The following is a 19,935-nucleotide window of genomic DNA, read 5'->3' on the forward strand; positions in this document are numbered from 1 at the left end:
AGATTGCTTTTGCTATTTGGGGTCTTTTGTGTTTCCATACAAATTGTGAAATTTTTTTTTCTAGTTCTGTAAAAAATGCTAGTGGTAGTTTGATAGGGATTGCATTGAATCTGTAGATTGCTTTGGGTAGTAGAGTCATTTTCACAATGTTGATTCTTCCAATCCAAGAACATGGTATATTTCTCCACCTATTTGTATCATCTTTAATTTCTTTCATCAGTGTCTTATAGTTTTCTGCATACAAGTTTTTTGTCTCCTTAGGTAGGTTTATTCCTAGATATTTTATTCTTTTTGTTGCAATGGTAAATGGGAGTGTTTTCTTAATTTCACTCTCAGATTTTTCATCATTAGTGTATAAGAATGCCAGAGATTTCTGTGCATTAATTTTGTATCCTGCTACTTTGCCAAATTCATTGATTAGCTCTAGTAGTTTTCTGGTAGCATCCTTAGGATTCTCTATGTATAATATCATGTCATCTGCAAATAGTGACAGCTTTACTTCTTCTTTTCCTATTTGGATTCCTTTTATTTCTTTTTCTTCTCTGATTGCTGTGGCTAGTACTTCCAAAACTATGTTGAATAAGAGTGGTGAGAGTGGGCAACCTTGTCTTGTTCCTGATCTTAGTGGAAATGGTTTCAGTTTTTCACCATTGAGAACAATGCTGGCTGTGGGTTTGTCATATATGGCCTTTATTATGTTGAGGAAAGTTCCCTCTATGCCTACTTTCTGCAGGGTTTTTATCATAAATGGGTGTTGAATTTTGTCAAAAGCTTTCTCTGCATCTATTGAGATGATCATATAGTTGTTCTTCTTCAGTTTGTTATATGGTGTATCAAGTTGTTTGATTTGTGTATATTGAAGAATCCTTGCATTCCTGGGATAAACCCCACTTGATCATGGTGTATGATCCTTTTAATGTGCTGTTGGATTCTGTTTGCTAGTATTTTGTTGAGGATTTTTGCATCTATGTTCATCAGTGATATTGGCCTGTAGTTTTCTTTCTTTGTGTCGTCTTTGTCTGGTTTTGGTATCAGGGTGATGGTGGCCTCATAGAATGAGTTTGGGAGTGTTCCTCCCTCTGCTATATTTTGGAAGAGTTTGAGAAGGATAGGTGTTAGCTCTTCTCTAAATGTTTGATAGAATTCGCCTGTGAAGCCATCTGGTCCTGGGCTTTTGTTTGTTGGAAGATTTTTAATCACAGTTTCAATTTCAGTGCTTGTGGGGCTAGTCATTTATAAGGTACATCATCAGTATTACATTTTTTTTTTTTTACTCATATTCATCCGATTTGGACAGTTAAAATTACTAATTGTAGTGGATGCTATGTATACACTACCCAAATCCCGATTTCAGGACTGAAGAACTTCATTTTCTTAGTTACTGGGAGTGTTGCTGGGGTTGTCACACTTCCCTGGGAATTGCTGTTGGCTGAAGAGAGCCACTCACCCAAGCTCACATCCCCTTCCTTGGAGTAGCCTGCATTCAAAGACTAGTCCATTAAAGACCTGGCTCCCATGTCCCACCATAGGACAACCTTGGAGAGCCGTCCCAGCTTCAGAGCTCCCTGTGGGGTCATCTGAGGCCTTTAATGTGATACATCCCAGGCTGATTTGTTCTTCTGCCCCTTCCTTCCTCACCTGATAAACTTTCAGCACGCTGACCTCTCTCCCAAGAGTTTCACTGCCTAGGAACCTGACTTCCAACAGTGATAAACTTTAAAACTTCTTTGACTTGTAACAGATATGTAAAGTTTAAAGCAGCGGTCCCCAACCCTTTTGGCACCAGGGACCGGCTTCATGGAGGACAGTTTTTCCACGGTTGGGGGCAGGGGGGAATGGTTCAGATGGTAATGCGAGTGATGGGGAGCAGCAGATGAAGCTTCGCTCGCTTGCTGATCACCTCTTGCTGTGTGGCCAGGTTCCTAGCAGGCTGCGAACCCCTGCTTTAAAGGATTTAACATCTACCAGTTTTTCATGTTTATGAGAAATATTCAGGTAAATATTGAAAGAGTCACATAATAATATAATGAAAGAAAATGATCAATTTGTATAGTGCCAAACATACAGAAAAAAATCCTATTAGAAAGAACACGTTTTGTTATGGAACAAAAAGGAACCTTCTCAAACATTTTGAACAAATATCTTGGCATTTAATTGACCTCCCCCCCCAATCATTCATTACTAGTGTTTCTGCAGTCTCATTTTTATCACCTTTTGTAAATTAAAGGCCGCACCCTGCCCGCCCCCTTTTGAGATCAGGCTCACACGTTTTTATTGATTTTTTTTTTTGTTTTTTGGCCTTGCCGTGCAGCATCTTAGTTCCCTGACCAGGAATTGAACCCATGCCCCCTGCAGTGGAAGCATGGAGTCTTAACCACTGGACCACCAGGGAAGTCCCTTTATTGACTTTTCTTGAGAAAATTTAAAATCTGGACAAAGATTTTTTTTCTTTTTTGGTCATACTGTAGAAAATGGAAACATATGACGTATATTTGAAACAAATTGAGTCAGATTGAGTCTATAAAAAAAAAGTCTTGCCTTTATGGTGCAGGAGAGATTTGCATAGCAGAAGAATCCAAGACTGCGTTTCTGAACAAAATATTTGAAGTTTTTATGTCTGCAACATTTGAGAGTGCCTTTCCAAGACCAAGTGTACCACTTGTCAACATTCAATGAAATGTTTTGTCATTGCTTAAGTTACTGTCCTCTCTTGGATTCAGGAGTTTCACAGCAATGTGATTTGGCTGGCCACAAAATTCTTTTTGCTGCTAATAAAGCTTTTTTTTTTTCCCTCCCTCTTCTTTTTCTGTATTTCTTTCTGTCTGTGTGACTGTCTGTATTTAGGTGGTCAGTACAGTTATTTAGGCCATTTGGAAAGGAATGGCTGATGAAAAGTACGTTATCTTATTCAGTAGTGATTGCTGAGGAAATCGGCTTTAGAATCAGTAACATAAGTGAACCTAGAAAACTTCTTATTTAAGAATTCTACTTTTTTGAGTATTTTAAGATAACCAGTTAGTATTATTTTTTTTAAAGTTCCTTTACTTTAGTAATGATTTTAAGAAAATCTCATTGAATATAATTATTCTATTTTAGCAAGTGAAATTTTTCATTTTTATTCTTTTCCTCCTTTTGCCTTAGAGTTTTAATATAAGTATCTGGTAACCTTTAATTTTGCTAATCAGTTTTGATGTGGGTCCATTTGTTGGGAAGCAAATTTAAGCTGTGATGGAAAGCATATTTTATTGAGTTAGTATGTAGAAATGTATCTTTTATGATATCCCTTCTGTTTCATGTTGCTTACATTATCAGTAAAAGAAAACTGCTTTCTCTCTTTTGTAGGATACCACATATTTTACAGCTGTGGAGTTCTATACTGTTTTTTTTCTCTTTCCAGATACTTTTCCATATATACCATATATCTAAGTATCATAAGATTTATTTCTTAACACTTTTTTTTTTTTTTTTTTTTTTTTTTTTTGGTGGTATGCGGGCCTCCCGCTGTTGTGGCCTCTCCTGTTGGGGAGCACAGGCTCCGGACGCGCAGGCTCAGCGGCCATGGCTCACGGGCCCAGCCACTCCGCGGCATGTGGGATCCTCCCAGACCGGGGCGCGAACCCGGTTCCCCTGCATCGTCAGGCGGACGCGCAACCACTGCGCCACCAGGGAAGCCCCATAAGATTTATTTCTTTTTGTGAATTCCTTGACTGTTTAATACTCTAGTTTCCAAGAATGCTTCTTGGAGAAATGGTATGATGGTTTTAATTATTAACCGTGACCTGCCTGTGTGCATTTTTTGCTTTCTGATAGTGGTGTCAGGATTTGTTTATGTGAGACTTGGCTAATTTTCCCTGATCCTGAAGTGTCATCTCATCAACAACAAATAAGACTTATATAAAATTACTTGCATTATCTGAGGTTTTTGATTAGGCATTCCTTGTTGCTGTAATAGAAGCATTACCAGGAGAAGGAATTCTGGACAGGGAGTGGTGGTAAATACAGAATGTTTTGATTCTGATAAATGCTCTTTTTGTGCCTGTTAGAATTATATAATGCTTTTTTTGGTCAAATGACAAAATTAAGCCATTGAGATAGTTTAATTCCTTAAACCATTTTCCACTTTTTTTCAGTTTTCATTTTACTGAAATTATTTTCATTGGGATCATTTCTTTTCCATGTAAGCTTTAGAATGAGGAATTGATTTTGTAGTCTCTCTCTTGTTCACATCTAATTTGTCCCTGTCAGATTTTAACCTATTGTAGCTTTTGTAGGTTTTATTTTATGATCATTATTATTGCCAGGTCCAGTGTTCACAAGATCGTTTTTTAGTCATTCACTAAGTTTTGCTAAGCATTTTAGCCATTATTGGTTTTATTTTTTCTTGTGTCCTCTCTCCGCACCTCTTAAACTTAATTTCCCCCAGTCATCTGGTCATAATATTAGTGGGGTTAAACACCATCACTGTAAAAAGGAGAATAAAAGATCTTGTTTCAGAAGCAGTTAAGGCATAATTTACTTGGTAGTCTGCATGTCAGCATAACACTTATAGTATGGTCCAATGAATGAATTACCAGTGGCTTTGTTCGAAGTTGGAATCAGTTATGTATTTAGAAGAGTTTGCCAAGACTAATCGTATCTTTGTTTGCTTATACTAAGGAGTTGTGCCTATCCCTTGTATGGAGAAAGGGGCAAGCTGATTTGAGACCTACTTTTAGTTTGCTTATTTATTTTGGTGCTGTGAGTCTCTCTTTCAAACTTAGGCTGCTTTGTAATTCTTGATGGCTGTCAGTGATTCTTCTCAGGGGTAAGGATAAAGTGCGTGGCAACCAGTCCAAGTGCTACCTTTGGTGTATTAATACTGTAAAGTAGTGATTTGAATGTCTATGTTAAATCTGTTTAATAGAAGGAACGGTTTATGGCTAAAAAGTATGTTTACTGAGAATATAACTTTTGAAATGTTTTTTTTTGATGCCAGAATTAAAGCCCTATAAAAGGGCTTTAAGATTTTTTTCCCTTAAGTTAAACCTAAATTTGGTTTAAAATTTATTTAAATAATTGATTTTGTTAGGTGTGATAATGGCATTGCGATTACATAAGAAAATGTACTTTGTAGTGATATATACTGATGAATTTAGAGGTTTGCTGGGATTTGCTTTGAAATACTTAAGAACAAAAGGTGGGTAGATGAAGCAAATGTGGCATAATCTAGATAATTATTGAATCTGGTATACATAGGTATATGAAGATTAATTATACTACTTTCTGACTTTGTGAAACTACTATAATAAAAAGTTGCACCAAGTTGAGTATTAAAAAAATCTGATATTAAATATCTTAGCAAATTTCTTGCCAATAGTTATGTATTCCCAGAAATTCCCAGAATGACTGTTGTGGTAATCTAAAATGAAATTTTAGTCTCAAATTATAATTGGGTGATTTGGGGATGGGAAAAGTGAAGGAGAGTGAGAATAAAAAAGGAATTAGTAACTTCTATTAAAGTGAAAAGTAAAAATAAAATTTAGACTTTAGTATTTTTAGGGTCAGTATAGCATCATTTAGTATTATTTAAACAGGGCACATAATATCAAATTCATTTAGTTACAAGACAACTTGTATTAATATTATGTAAAGAAAGATAATTCCTGTGATATATTGCAGATTAAGGATTCAAGGCAGTGCAGTGAGAAAACTTTTTGTCATGAACTATAAATTTTTAAGGTCTGAATATAATGTTCAAAATGTTCAAATCTCTAGAGTTCATTTTAAAAAAGGAAAAAAAATCAGATGCTAGTGAACCAGCTCATTAGTTTGAAAACTGGTAAATAAAGAGCAAGAAGCAAGTATTGATTCTGATTTACCTTACCTATATATAAGCTAAACCACCATGTGTTTTGAGCAAGTCTTTTTGTACTTGAGTGTGAAACTATAGGGAACATGATGTAAGCTAAAGCAAATTAAACCTTTCCCCAAATACTACCCAGTGTTTATAGTATAGTCTGCCAGTAAGTGATGCACTTGCGCTTGACTAAGGTTGCCCGTCCATTTTACTTTCTAGTATAAGATGTATATTTACAATTTTACAAGTGTTATCTGACATTTCTTAATTTTGCAGGGAGGAGTTTCCTTAGGGACATGTAGTAAGTATATGGCTAACACTTATCCCAGCTCTAAGAAGCCTCTGAACTTTTTCTTTGTTCCTGTATCACTGGAGCTGCCTTTGTTGTGAGGTGTAAAGAGAACCCTCTGGGAAGCTTTTGAGGGTTAGGATACTTTGCTGAGTGCATGAAACAAGTTTGCCTATAGGCATCTTTAATGATAGTTTCAAATATTTGTGTTGAGGAATGGGTAGGTAATATGAGGCTACATAGTGGAAGTTCTTAGGAACTCAGTGGTGGTGGAATTATGAATTAAGAATCAATAAGTGATAGTTTTTGTGTTTTCTAGCCTGTTTTCAGTTCTTAGTATTAGGCATAGTCTCCTAAAATCTCATAGAAGAATACAAAGATGTGAAGGGTGTAAGTCCTTTAAAGGTGTGTGGTACCTCCTGGGAGGTTTTGATTGACATGACTGGTGAAAAGAAAATCAGTGATGGAATGAAGGCCAGAAGAGGTAATCCTTACTTATCACTTAGCTCGTACAGTTTGCAGAGCATTAGGGCTTATAAAATGATGACATTCAAATTATGTCATTCTTCATTTATTAGTTACATTATTCCCATAAAGAGAAACTTCTCATCTGTGATTTGGTTATTCGGTGGTTTAGCTTATATATAGGTAAGGTAAATCAGAATAAATACTTCTTGCTCTTTATTTACCAGTTTTCAAACTAATGAGCTGGTTCACTAGCATCTGATTTTTTTTCTTTTTTAAAATGAACTCTAGAGATTTGAACATTTTAGATGTACTTTATATTCCATTGCATTTATGCATGCTCAGATTTTCTCATCTTTGGTCACTGGAAACCTCTTAGGTTTGCTCCTGAGTCCCTTTAATGTTATCCGGATCTTTGATAGTTTGCTTGCTTTCCGGCATAAGAAGGTAATCAAAACTCACATGTGAGTGCTAGGAAATATGTACTTTTAAGATATGAAAACATGAGTTGATACTGATAAATCCAACTGAAATTCAGGACTACAGGATTTTTTGCTTTTCACGTCTTATGACTTCTTTCCTCCTACTAAAAAAAATATCTAGATTCTCAAGGACATCAGCATTTACTTTATCCTACAATTAGACACTAACACTTTATAATAACTGTCAACACTACCACCAAAAAATGTAATTTCTGAAAACAAAACAAGGATGTAAGGTTAGAGTCAATTTTCTGTTTTAAAGTCATTTGAAGTAGTTAACTGAATAGTTATACCATCAGTTTGATAAGAAATTACAGTTTTGGTACATTTTACTTTTGATTTGTAGGAATTTCCTTTAAATTTTTTAGTTTTTTTTTTTTTTTTTTTTTTTTTTTGGTATGCGGGCCTCCCTCTGCTGCAGCCCCTCCCGTTGCGGGGCACATGTGGGATCGTCCCAGACCGGGGCGCGAACCCGGTTCCCCTGCATCGGCAGGCGGACGCGCAACCACTGCGCCACCAGGGAAGCCCCATAAATTTTTTAGTTTTCTTATATAATTATGTAAAATATTTACGTGGTTTAAAAGTTAGCATTACAGATTAAACCCAGAATAGTGTAGTGCTGTCCCTTTTCACTCTGTTCAGTCTCTCTTTCCCAGTAGATAACGTATTTCTTTTTAAACTGGGTTTATCCTTTTAAGCATGTACACATCTCTCTGCATGTATTAATATCCCCTACAGCCTTCCTTAGATTAAGTCAAGGGTACTTGAAGGGATTACTGTATTGGGTAGAAAGAAGGTTGGACTCTGTAACTACTGGGGCCTTGTCTTAAGGCGTTTTTATTTATTTTTTTTTAGAGTTGTACAAGCATCACCACAATATGATGTTAGAACGTCTTAATCACGCCCAAAAGATCCATTGTGCCCATTTACAATTAACCCCTGCTTCTGCCCCCAGATCTAGGCAATCACTATTTCTGCTTTTCTGTCATTTTTAGACATTTTATATAAATGGGATAATACAATAATGTACTCTTTTGCATCTGGCTTTTCACTTAACACAGTGTTTTCTGCACTTCATCATGATTTGGCATGTACCAATAGTTCTTTTAATTGCTGAGCAGTATTCTTTTGTATGAATATACTACATTTTGTTTATTCACTAGTTGATGGACATTTGGATTATTTTTGTCTATTATGAATAATGCTGCTATGCATATTCACAAACATCTCTTTATATGGATGTATATTTTCATTTGTCTTCGAGTAGGCTCCTAGGAGTGGAGTTGCTGGTTTGTATGGTAAATGTATGTTTAACTTTTTAAAAAAATAAATTTATTTATTTTATTTATTTATTTTTGGCTGTATTGGGTCTTTGTTGCTGTGCGTGGGCTTTCTGTGGTTGTGGCGAATGGGGGCTTCTCTTTGTTGCGATCCATGGGCTTCTCATTGCGGTGGCATCTCTTGTCGTGGAGCATGGGGTCTAGGCGCACAGGCTTCAGTAGTTGTGGCACCCGGGCTCAGTAGTTGTGGCTCACGGGCTTAGTTGCTCTGTGGCATGTGGGATATTCCCGGACCAGGGCTTGAACCAGTGTCCCCTGCATTGGTAGGCGGATTCTTAACCAGTGCGCCACCAGGGAAGCCCTGTTTAACTTTTAAAGAAACTACCAAACTGTTTCCCAGTGTGATTTTCCATTTTCCATTCTCACCAGTAATATAGAAGGGTTCTGATTTCTCCACATTTTTGCCAACTCTTGGTATTATCCCTCATTTTGAGTTGATCCACACTAGTAGGTGTGTAGCAGTATGCCATAGTTTCACTTTCCTTAATAACTAATTATACTGGCATATTTTCATGTGCTTATTATATATTTTCTTTGGTGGAATGTTTATTCAAATCTTTTGTTCAATTTTTAAATTGAGTTGTCTATTTATTTGCATAAAGTTTTGTTTTTGTTTTGTTTTTTGTTTTGTTTTGTTTTTTTTTTTGCGGTATGTGGGCCTCTCACTGTTGTGGCCTCTCCTGTTGCGGAGCACAGGCTCCGGACGTGCAGGCTCAGCGGCCATGGCTCACGGGCCCAGCCGCTCCGTGGCATGTGGGATCCTCCCGGACCGGGGCATGAATCCGTGTCCCCTGCATTGGCAGGCGGACTACCAACCACTGCGCCACCAGGGAAGCCCGCATAAAGTGTTTTTAATGTATCATGTTGTAAGCCCTTTATCAGATATACAGTTTGCAAATATTTTTTCTCAGTCTATGGATTATCTTCTCATTTTCTTAATGGTGACTTTTGAAGCACAAGTTTTTTATTTTGTGAATATCCATTTTACAATTTTCTTTCCCTTTTGTGCATTTGATGATGCATCTAATACTGCCAAGCCCAAAGGCATGGTTTTTTCCTGCATTTTGCTTTGCTTCTGAATTTTAGCTCTTAGATTTATGTGTGTATGATCTACTTTTTAATATTTTTGTATATTGTATATGTTTATTTTTTGGCATTGGGATACCAAAGTGTCTCACAGTGTGTTGAAAATACTCTCTTTTCCCCTATTGAATTATTTGGACAATCTTGTCAAATAGATCAGTTGACCATAAATGTAATAAATTTCTTTCTGGACTCTGTTCTGTTCCATTGATTTATGTACCTATCCTTTTGCCATTACCATACTGTCTTGATTACTATGGTTATGGAAGATTGTAAAGTTAGTAGTATAAGTCCTCCAACTTTTTTGTTCTTTTTCAAAATTGTTTTGGCTGTCCCAGGTCCTTTGTGATTCCATAGGAATTTTGGAATCATTCTGTTAATTTCTTAAAAAAGAAAAAGCCACCTGGGATTCTCAAAGGGATTGTATTGAATTTATAGAACAACTTAGGGGAAAATTGCCATCTTGTATGAGGCCTGTCTAACCTGAGCTTGTGTAACCTCAGGCTAGTAAGAGCTGAGCCGTTTGTCCTCCCCAACTGGCCAGCTTCTGACAAGTCACTTCCAGTGATAATGCCTCCATGTTTATGCATTGTCTTCTGTACTAAGTGGAATGAGTCCCCTTCCATCACAGCAGCTTCCGGTTCTCACAGGGTAACACTGGATAGAGCTGGGTGGTAAGGGAGAACCTGGGTAGCCCTGGAGCAGAACACCACAGATTCCCACTGTCCTTACCTGAAATCCAGCAGTTTTTCAAACATAAATGCTTCTCAGATGGTTTTATGTCTTTGGTTATGAAAATGACTCTCTTTGTCAAAAATTTTCAGGTTTATAGTTGCTTTTAAGGGCGAGGGTTTGCTGATTTCACTAGCTATAACCAGAAGTACTTTCTGTCCCAGTCTTAAATTATGTAATGTATATGAGAAAACAGGTGCTGCTTTGAGTTAATTACTATTTGTCCTGAATTGGGAACCAATGAGCAGTTGCTTCTTTGGGGAGCTAGTTGTTTCCCCCTTTTTGATTCATATGTATAGATCATTTATAGTTTAGGAGTTACATCAAGTTGGGGGATCACTTTCACTTTTATACTATATTGCTATACTTTGGATACTTGTGGTTCATGACCATGGTCATTGTGTATTCTGTCAGAAGAATTTGAGCCCAGTATTATACTGTTTGGTTTTTTTTTTTTTTTAACTACATTTAAGCATTTTTTTTTCCATTGTCATTGTATTTTGATTTTCTATAAAAGAATTTAGTAATATTTCCTTTTTTAATAAATGAATATAGTTCTTTTCCATCATAACTATATTTTGGTCTTCTCTTAGTTTATGATTGGTATATACAATGAAATGGTTTGAAATTGTACTTTTTTCTGTGAAGATGCCATTGTACTGAATGATTAATGCCCTCAAATGATGTTTAATGGGGGCAGGGACTAACTCTCTCTTGCTCTTATCTTTTTCCCATGTCTAACACAAAATAAACAGTATGATTGTGCTCAGTATGTTGTGGCATTATCAACAGTTGGGTTAGGTTGAGGTCCCAAGGGTTTTAAGCCTAGTTTGTGCTTTTAGTGACTGATCACCACCTCTTTGTAGCCTTTGGAGAAGAGAATAAGAAAGTGGACCAGAACATACTGATTTGGGGGAGAAACGCAGACCGAGGGAAGATTCTGTTTGAGATAAAAGAATGGGGAATATGGCATGGAAGTGAAATGAGCTATTGAGTATTTTTCTGTTTCCTGTAGGATACATGTTTTGTTATCTGGTCTGGTGAGTTTAATCCATCTTAACTTTAATAGATTACTTATAATCTCAACTTCAATATATGAAATTATAAATTTATCTTACTAAAATCTTTGCTTTCCTCCTTTTTCCCTCTTAGGACATTTGCTACAAGATCCTATTGCACCCACCAACTCCACCTGCCAGCACTATGTCTGCAAAAGTTGTAAAGGCAAGAAAATGATGATGAAACCTTCATGTAGCTGGTGCAAAGACTATGAGCAGTTTGAGGAAAACAAGCAGTTAAGCATCCTAGTGAACTGCTACAAAAAACTATGTGAATATATAACACAGACTACATTGGCACGGGATATAATAGAAGCAGTCGACTGTTCTTCTGATATTTTGGCTTTGCTTAATGATGGATCATTGTTTTGTGAGGAGACGGAAAAACCCTCAGATTCATCCTTTACTTTGTGTTTGACACATTCCCCTTTACCTTCGACCTCAGAACCCACAACTGATCCTCAAGCTAGTTTATCTCCAGTATCTGAAAGCACCCTCAGCATTGCTATTGGCAGTTCTGTTATCAATGGTTTGCCTACTTATAATGGGCTTTCAATAGATAGATTTGGTATAAATATTCCTTCACCTGAACATTCAAATACAATTGATGTATGTAACACTGTTGACATAAAAACTGAGGATCTGTCTGACAGTTTGCCACCTGTCTGTGACACGGTAGCCACTGACTTATGCTCCACAGGCATTGATATTTGCAGTTTCAGTGAAGATATAAAACCTGGTGACTCTCTGTTACTGAGTGTTGAGGAAGTACTCCGCAGCTTAGAAACTGTTTCAAACACAGAAGTCTGTTGCCCTAATTTGCAGCCCAACTTGGAAGCCACTGTATCCAATGGACCTTTTCTGCAGCTTTCTTCCCAGTCTCTTAGCCATAATGTTTTTATGTCCACCAGTCCTGCACTTCATGGGTTATCATGTACAGCAGCAACTCCGAGGGTAGCAAAATTGAATAGAAAACGATCCAGATCAGAAAGCGACAGTGAGAAAGTTCAGCCACTTCCAATTTCTACCATTATCCGAGGCCCAACATTGGGGGCATCTGCTCCTGTGACAGTGAAACGGGAGAGCAAGATTTCTCTTCAACCTATAGCAACTGTTCCCAATGGAGGCACAACACCCAAAATCAGCAAAACTGTACTTTTATCTGCTAAAAGCATGAAAAAGAGTCATGAACATGGATCCAAGAAATCTCACTCTAAAACCAAGCCAGGTATTCTTAAAAAAGACAAAACAGTAAAGGAAAAGATTCCTAGTCATCATTTTATGCCAGGAAGTCCTACCAAGACTGTGTATAAAAAACCCCAGGAAAAGAAAGGGTGTAAATGTGGGCGTGCTACTCAAAATCCAAGTGTTCTTACATGCCGCGGCCAACGCTGCCCTTGCTACTCTAACCGCAAAGCCTGCTTAGATTGTATATGTCGTGGCTGCCAAAACTCCTATATGGCCAATGGGGAGAAGAAGCTGGAGGCATTTGCTGTGCCAGAAAAGGCCTTGGAGCAGACCAGGCTCACTTTGGGCATTAACGTGACTAGCATTGCTGTGCGCAATGCTAGTACCAGCACCAGTGTAATTAATGTCACAGGGTCCCCAGTAACAACGTTTTTAGCTGCCAGTACACATGATGATAAAAGTTTGGATGAAGCTATAGACATGAGATTCGACTGTTAAATCAGTGGGTCTTTAAACCTACCTCTGGTAGGGAAATAGCTACAGTTTTACGGCAGCTATGGTTTTGTTGGTTTAACTTGCCGGAGCTCCTGCATATAGATCACTTGTATCAAGTGTTTTCATTGCTAAGTTATATGTGTTAGTGTCGGGGAAATAGTTTGCAGATAATGGAGGAGTAACCCTACAACTATATGTCTTTAGTTCTTACAGAACCTCATAGTTTGAGAACAAATGCTGATGCAACTGATTTATACAAAACGAACTTTGGCAAGGAAAATAACATTAACCTCACTGTTTATGGTCATGCTTTGTGCATAATCAAAGTTTATGATTAAACGTAAGGAAGTGGTATCTAGTCAGTCCATAAAGATTGTGCTCATATTTTGTGAAAAAGTAGCCATTAGTTTGTTCAGGAGACTCAGTGCTGCCTTCAGATGCCATTGATGTTTCTCCTGTTGAAAAGCTGATGTGTCCAGCTCAACCTTTGTGCTGACATAATACCATTTCTGATCATGAAAATTGGCTACTGGTGTATGTAGCAGTTCTTAAATCAGCAGTATTATGAAAGAAAATTTGCCCCTCATTAGAATGTTGAAGAAATCTGTCTTTTAAAAGTAAACAAACTGAAATTCTGTCAGACTACAGATGTTTAGCTGTTTATGCCACAAAACTCTTCTGAGTTGATCCCCATTTTTAGTTAAGTTTGACTCATTTCTAGGGAAAAAACCAAATCCTTCCTTCACTTTGAGCAATGTTCTAATCAGATAAATGAAGTGGAGAAGAACAGTTCTATTCTGAAGGTAATTGAATTTAGACTATGGTATGTGACAGAATTTTTTTAAAAATTATTTAAATGTTTTATTTAGAAATTGGGATTTATTTAAAATAATTTTGGAATAATGCTCCAAAAGTTACTCAGATTTATGCATTATACCTATTGCCATTGGCCACTTCAAAGTGATTTTTGTTTCCTCTGTTTGCGACAGACTTTATTTTGAATATGCTTTTTTTCTTTCTTTCCTTTTTTTTTTTTTTTTTAGGGTGCTATTCGTTGTGGAGACTTCTTTATAGAGGCCTAATAAAAATGCCTTTTTATGAAGCCTGTGCATTTAGGTGGGTTTGAAGCTAGGAGGATATTCTTTAGAATACTCTTTTGCATGTAAAGCACAAACTATGTTTCAGTTTAAATGCACTTCTTCCCTGTAATTTTTATGGGGGAGATAAATGAGTCACAACATTCTGTTGAAGGGAAATCTAGTCAGTTGCTTGAAAGAGCACAGCCCAAATAAAACAAGGACTGACTAGGTTGTAAAGAAATGACCTTATGATTTAAAAGAAGTTGCTGCTTTGACAGTGCTTATTTAAAGAAAAATACTGCTGGAAAATTTTCAGTTTCTACTACGTTCACCATCTCTCCTGAGATCTGACATATGTTGAAGTTATGTTTTGATTTGGCACACAGCATGTTCAATGATGGTTACTCACCTAGTACAAGACATGGAGAAGAAACCTTTGGACACAGAGCAGATGACACCTTCTGTTTTGTAGTGTATCCTGGTGTCATTTTCTGTGAATGTGGTCAGGTAGAGTTGTTTTTGTTGTTGTTGGGTTTTTTTTTTTTTTTTTGTCTCTTTTGGTGGGTGGGGGTGGGCTAAAGCCATAGGAAGAAAAATGTGATGTATGTGTCCAGTATGTACTATTTTGTTTTTGTTTTGCGAGAAGAGTTGAACTATTTTTGATAACAAGAGTAAATGGTGGAAAATGCTTCTTAGTTGTCTTGTCTTTATTTGCTTTCCAAGTTTCGGAATTTTATTTAATTCCTCTAAGTGTTAGCAGTGTCTTATGAAACATGTATTTGCCTAAAGTTTGTAACAATTTTGTGTTGGACGCAGATGCCCTGCTATATAAACTTGTAAATCTGTTCTTTATTCACTAATGATCACTGCAAAATGACTAGAAATGAGATTGTACACATGGATGATTAGGATAAATTTTGCAAATCTCCCAAACTTTCCTAATATTATGATTTTAAAATTCCTTGAGTACTTTATTGCTTCCCGTTTGATAATCTTAGTTTTGTGTTTTTTGATGCATGGGAGGTTGGCAATATAGACAAAGTGAAAATCATTAGTATGTGAGGGCCTTGATTGTTATGTAATATTGCCAATGATGAATTTAGGTTTTTTTTAGCACAAGTTTCTCTTTTTTATGCTGGTATTCTCACTGCCACACTTTTGGAAACCTGTATTACACCTTAAATCTATCAATAAATGTTAGTTTTCTAATTCTACGTTGTAGAATACTGAGGAGTTTGGGATAGCACGCTCTCAATGGCCTGTATTATATGCATTTGGGGAAGAGTATTAATTACAGTGCCTTGATTTTTGCGTTTTTCTTTATACCGTGAGTTATTTTAGGAATGCTGACCAATGGCTAACAAGGGATGATTGAGAAATTATTACTGAAGTAACTGGATTTACTTCAACGGGATTTGAAACCACCAAAACAATAACAGCATTTAATATGACTCATCTTCACTTGTTCTTTTGAGTCCTTGTAATTACCATAAATGATCCAGTGATCTTTCACCTTAGGTGACAGAAGTTTTAGAGCTGACAGTTTTAGAGCTAATCTTTTTGATTAGTTTCCATAGGTCTACATCTCTAAGCAGAGGTGTAATACAGTTCTAGGATAAAGAATTCCTTCACTGTGTTCTTAGTTTTCTTAAAATAACTCGTTGGTGAACTTGCTGAAGAAAAGTAAAAGTTTAACAACCGATGAAAATTTCTTTTCCCATATCATAGGCAACAAATATAAAATGCTTTAGAAAATACTAAAAGTTCAAAGTATAGAATGGGAACCTAATGTGTGGATGGTATTTTAATTTTTCTCCCTCATTTTTAAAAAATTAAGTTTTAGGTATCCAAATAACAATTACACATTCTTTTAAAAGAATATACTATATATATATAAGGCTAAAGTCTCCTTTGATCCCTGTTAACTTCTCACTTCCAAACCCAAATTCCTATCCCCAGAGGCAATCAATCACTTTTCATTATGAGGTGTTATCCTTCCAGATCTTTCTTTATAAAGTTTTCCCAGGGGTTCGAAGAGTTATTCTCTTTGAAACTCAAGTTTGTTTATAATGCTACTCTTTCAAACATAAAAATGAATTGCAAGTGTGATTAAAACCAAAAGTGTGTAGTGATTATCTTAGTTCATATTTGACAACTTTATTTAGTTTTGCAAAAAGGGAAAAACAAAAACAAAAGTTAAATCATGCAGGCTTCTCCACCCAAACACACCGTAACATTTCCAAAAGTTGAGCAAATGACTTATCTCATTTGATCAATCTAGAGTTTTATAAACACTTTGAACAGTACACAATGACACAGATAAGATGCAGGGAAAATACACAGAATTTCATTAGCTTGATTACCTTGGCAATTAATGTTATGCTATGAAACTCATTTTTCATTGACTAGCATTAAGATCATAACCTCAATATAACTTTTATCAAGAGTCTTGGATATTGTAATAACTTGAAATTTCCAGTTGGGCAGTAATGATTATATTCTGCATGATCTTTACCAGAAAGTCAAATATATACTATCTTAGTTCCTCAGAATTCACATTTCTTACATTCAATACTAAGAAGGAAGTACAAAGAAACACATTCTTACGTCTGAAAATGTGATACTTTGGGTAACCTAAATTAAAAGCACTATCTTAAGTGGAATGATATTGTTAGCTGTACTTTTATAATAACTGTAGACTTCTGAAACCAATTATTGACCAAAGTGAAAGGAAGAGGACTTCAGTAAGTAGAAACAAGGTCAAGTACAGCCATGTAGTAAAAAAACCAGAATCAAATGTATATTGGAAAACTGAATTTTTGCTGAGTCTTAGAAATAGTTTAGATCATTATGGCTAATAAAACCTTTAAACCATATCTGGCTTCTAAAAAAATTTACCTTTTTAGTATTTTTATCTGAAAATTTAAAGTTGCTTTTGTTCCCTGGTAAAGGTTGGATGGGATAGACGGTAAATTTCATGTACCACATAAACACTTTTAATTCTGATAATTTACCAGTGTGTTTAGATTATTGTATGTAGTGTTTCCTAAAAATTTAGTCACTTTTAAGCTTTTATTTCTTCTTTGTGAACTATTAGAAACTAAGTTTTAATACTTTCTGTAATAGTTAAATGGAAGGTCAGTTAAGATCATGAAGGTAAAATAACAGGAAACTGGGAGGATACTGACAGGAAGGATTGCTAACTCTATTAATAATTATACTAGTTGATGGTGCATTTCCTAAATTCTCCTTTTCTCCACTTTTTGCCTACCACAGCCCAAGGTTTGATTATTTCAAAGTCTGGCCGTCACACCAGCAAGGGAACCAATGTGGGGTGGAAAGGAAGCTATTCTGACATTTAGGACTTGAGGTTAAAACAAAAAAAATCCAGGGGAAAACTTGATGACTTTGACAGAAGTGGATATTAAAAAGTTTCTTGGGGGTTTCTTTTATAGTGTCAGAAATTTCCATCCTTTTTAATAGTTTATTTTCAATTTTATCTTCAACAGTATTGCGGGGCTTGGCTGCATTGTGGCTTGCTGAAAAATGTATTCTGTGATGACCACGTCTACCACTATAGTAAACATGAAGTTGCTTTCCTTTATGGGTGGCATAACTGTTTTCTTCCATTTTTGTGATAAATACTGAAGTGGATGCAATATTTGAAATAGTTTCTTTTCAACATGAAGTTAAGGAATAATGTTTAGATTGAGGCCTTTACTGTTGGCCTAGTCTAATATTTAGTGATATGTCTAGTAAGAATTTTCATATATAATTATTTAAGTCTTCAAGTAGGTCTTCTGATATGAAGTATAGATGGGACATCAACTAATTTTTAGATTAATCACTCAATAATTCTCTACAAATGTTAGATGAGTTAAAAGGAAACTTTTTTCCCCCCAAGTATGAGTCATATTCTGTACTTGTCTTCAGTTAACAAATTTTTCTTCAGATTTTATATAAGATCCACAGTCAGGATGGGGAGGGATTATTTAGAGCTTGCCAGCAAGGTTGGAAGGCCCAGTGGTTACAATACCTGAGGATGTAAAGTGACTAGCAGTTTGGCAGGTCATTGTGAAATTAGATTAAACTAAGTTCAAGATCTTTGAACTCCAGTACACATACAATTAAAAGAAGTCTCTGAGATGTTTTGGCAGTGCTTTTATTACCAGGGCTAATTCAGTTCTGGAGGCCCTGACTGCTTTTTCAAGTTCCAGAATGTTTTGACTCAAGTTTTCTGCAAGTGAAGGTTTCTTCTGGGCTCCATAGGAGCCCTGATGGGCCTCAGGGATGCTGGACAACAGAGGCAACTCCTGCTTTTGTGCAGAGAACTGTGCTTGGCACTGTCCCCAAGAGATCCTTGGTACATTCAGGGGTGAAGAGTGCTGATTCACAGACGTTGGAAGGTGATGTATATCTTACTTGCTTCTGAGGAAAAGCTCTGTAAGAGGTTTGAGGCAAATTGGAGGAGTCTCCCAAACTGGGTGTGTGTATCCAGAGCTATTGCTCAAAAACGTTAGAAAATTCGTAGTGCTGCAGATAACGCACTTGCAGAAATCAAAGCCTTTAAAAAGCAATATGCAAACTACAGCATCTCTTCACAAGAAAAAAACATTTAAAATACACATCTCCCTTTCATGTAGACATTGGCAGCTATTCTTCATCCACTGATTGAAGCTTTCCACATTTCTCTGAAAGGCTTGAGGTCACTATTTTATTGCCTTTGTTTCCAATTTCAGAGGGAGAGGCAGGTTCCTCTGTTTCATAATCTTCAAAGGAGCTGAAAGAACAGCAAAAGTGAGTTACTGATTTTTTTAAAAAAAAGTTTTAATGTTTGGGTAGAAGTATAGCAAACTAGAGACAAGACCAGCTAGCGGAAATACCCCGAGTTGCTAAATGGTAGCTGTGAACAACTGAGCCACCCCGGAGGGGACAGTGCTGTGGAACAGAAAACACATTCTCCCTGTTACTTATGTTGAAAACGGGCCGAATCAAGCTTTCCCTAGAGACTTTGACGGGAATGAGAGCATTATGGATGAAGCTAGGTTAGGGAGGGTATGAGGTCTGGAAAGTATGAGTTTTACATGAATGCTTTCATTGAAGTGGCTTCCATGCAGAGTGGGGAACTTTCTCTCAAATACTTTTATAGCTTCCATGGCTTCCAAGAAGTACGTTGAAGATGTATATCTATGTGTACATAGAGCAGACTAAAGTCCACTCGTGTTTCCTTCCATTCTTTGCAGAACTCCACAGCATATTCCCTCTTTAGAGGTTACTTGTATTTCCTGAGTTCCATATCCTCCAGGCCACCCCTCCTGGCTATTCCAGGCAGGGATGACAAAATATTTTATATTGGAATGATGGCTGCTTCATCTGTGCAGAAATTTCTGGATATACAGTCCTTTTATTAAGAAAGGTATCAAGACTGCCTGGTGATGAAAAATATGCTGAGGCAGGAATACCTAGTAGGTGGCACCTATTCATAGAGAGTAGAGAATATTACATTTTTATTAAAAAGCTTATGTGATGTTTGGAAAACGTTGCCCTGAGTACCATTTATGATCCTGTCAGAAATTACTTACAACTGTCATTTTGCAAAAATATTCCATACTTATTTTCTGTTTCCACTCCTCCCCCGTCTCCTTGAGGCCTCAATAGTTATACGCCAGTTATGGCGTATGTTGAATAAGGAGGCAATAAGGAGAGTAAGTTTGCTTTAATGGAACTGAAGCAGGGTTGATGGTAGAGGCTCCATTTCTGGGGGGAAAAACTCTCAAAGAAAAGTTAATTCTAGAAATGCAGTGTCAGACACTGGCTGCTTATTTCCTGTCAGAATGGAAGGCATTTTCTTCCTCTTGGTAACCTAACTTGCTCTCTGTGAGCTCTCA

The 19,935-nt window shown here is 36.6% G+C and overlaps 2 protein-coding genes across 4 annotated transcripts in view; one reads left to right on the plus strand and one right to left on the minus strand.

Moving 5' to 3' along the window:
* MSL2 (MSL complex subunit 2) overlaps window positions 1-14,735 on the plus strand; it is a 45,520-nt gene extending 30,785 nt beyond the window's left edge. For both annotated transcript variants that reach the window (XM_007102548.4, XM_028489476.2), the window contains exon 2: window positions 11,380-14,735. In XM_007102548.4, the coding sequence (XP_007102610.1) occupies window positions 11,380-12,971 (1,592 nt within the window). In that variant the 3' untranslated portion in view covers window positions 12,972-14,735. The remainder of the gene's footprint in view (window positions 1-11,379) is intronic.
* A 1,457-nt stretch (window positions 14,736-16,192) lies between these two features.
* The window catches only part of PPP2R3A (protein phosphatase 2 regulatory subunit B''alpha), a 226,699-nt gene continuing 222,956 nt past the window's right edge, over window positions 16,193-19,935 (minus strand). For both annotated transcript variants that reach the window (XM_024131901.3, XM_028489482.2), the window contains one exon: window positions 16,193-18,827. In XM_024131901.3, the coding sequence (XP_023987669.1) occupies window positions 18,701-18,827 (127 nt within the window). In that variant the 3' untranslated portion in view covers window positions 16,193-18,700. The remainder of the gene's footprint in view (window positions 18,828-19,935) is intronic.

Source organism: Physeter macrocephalus, chromosome 1, assembly GCF_002837175.3.
Source record: "Physeter macrocephalus isolate SW-GA chromosome 1, ASM283717v5, whole genome shotgun sequence".
Taxonomy (NCBI): Eukaryota; Metazoa; Chordata; class Mammalia; order Artiodactyla; family Physeteridae; genus Physeter; species Physeter macrocephalus.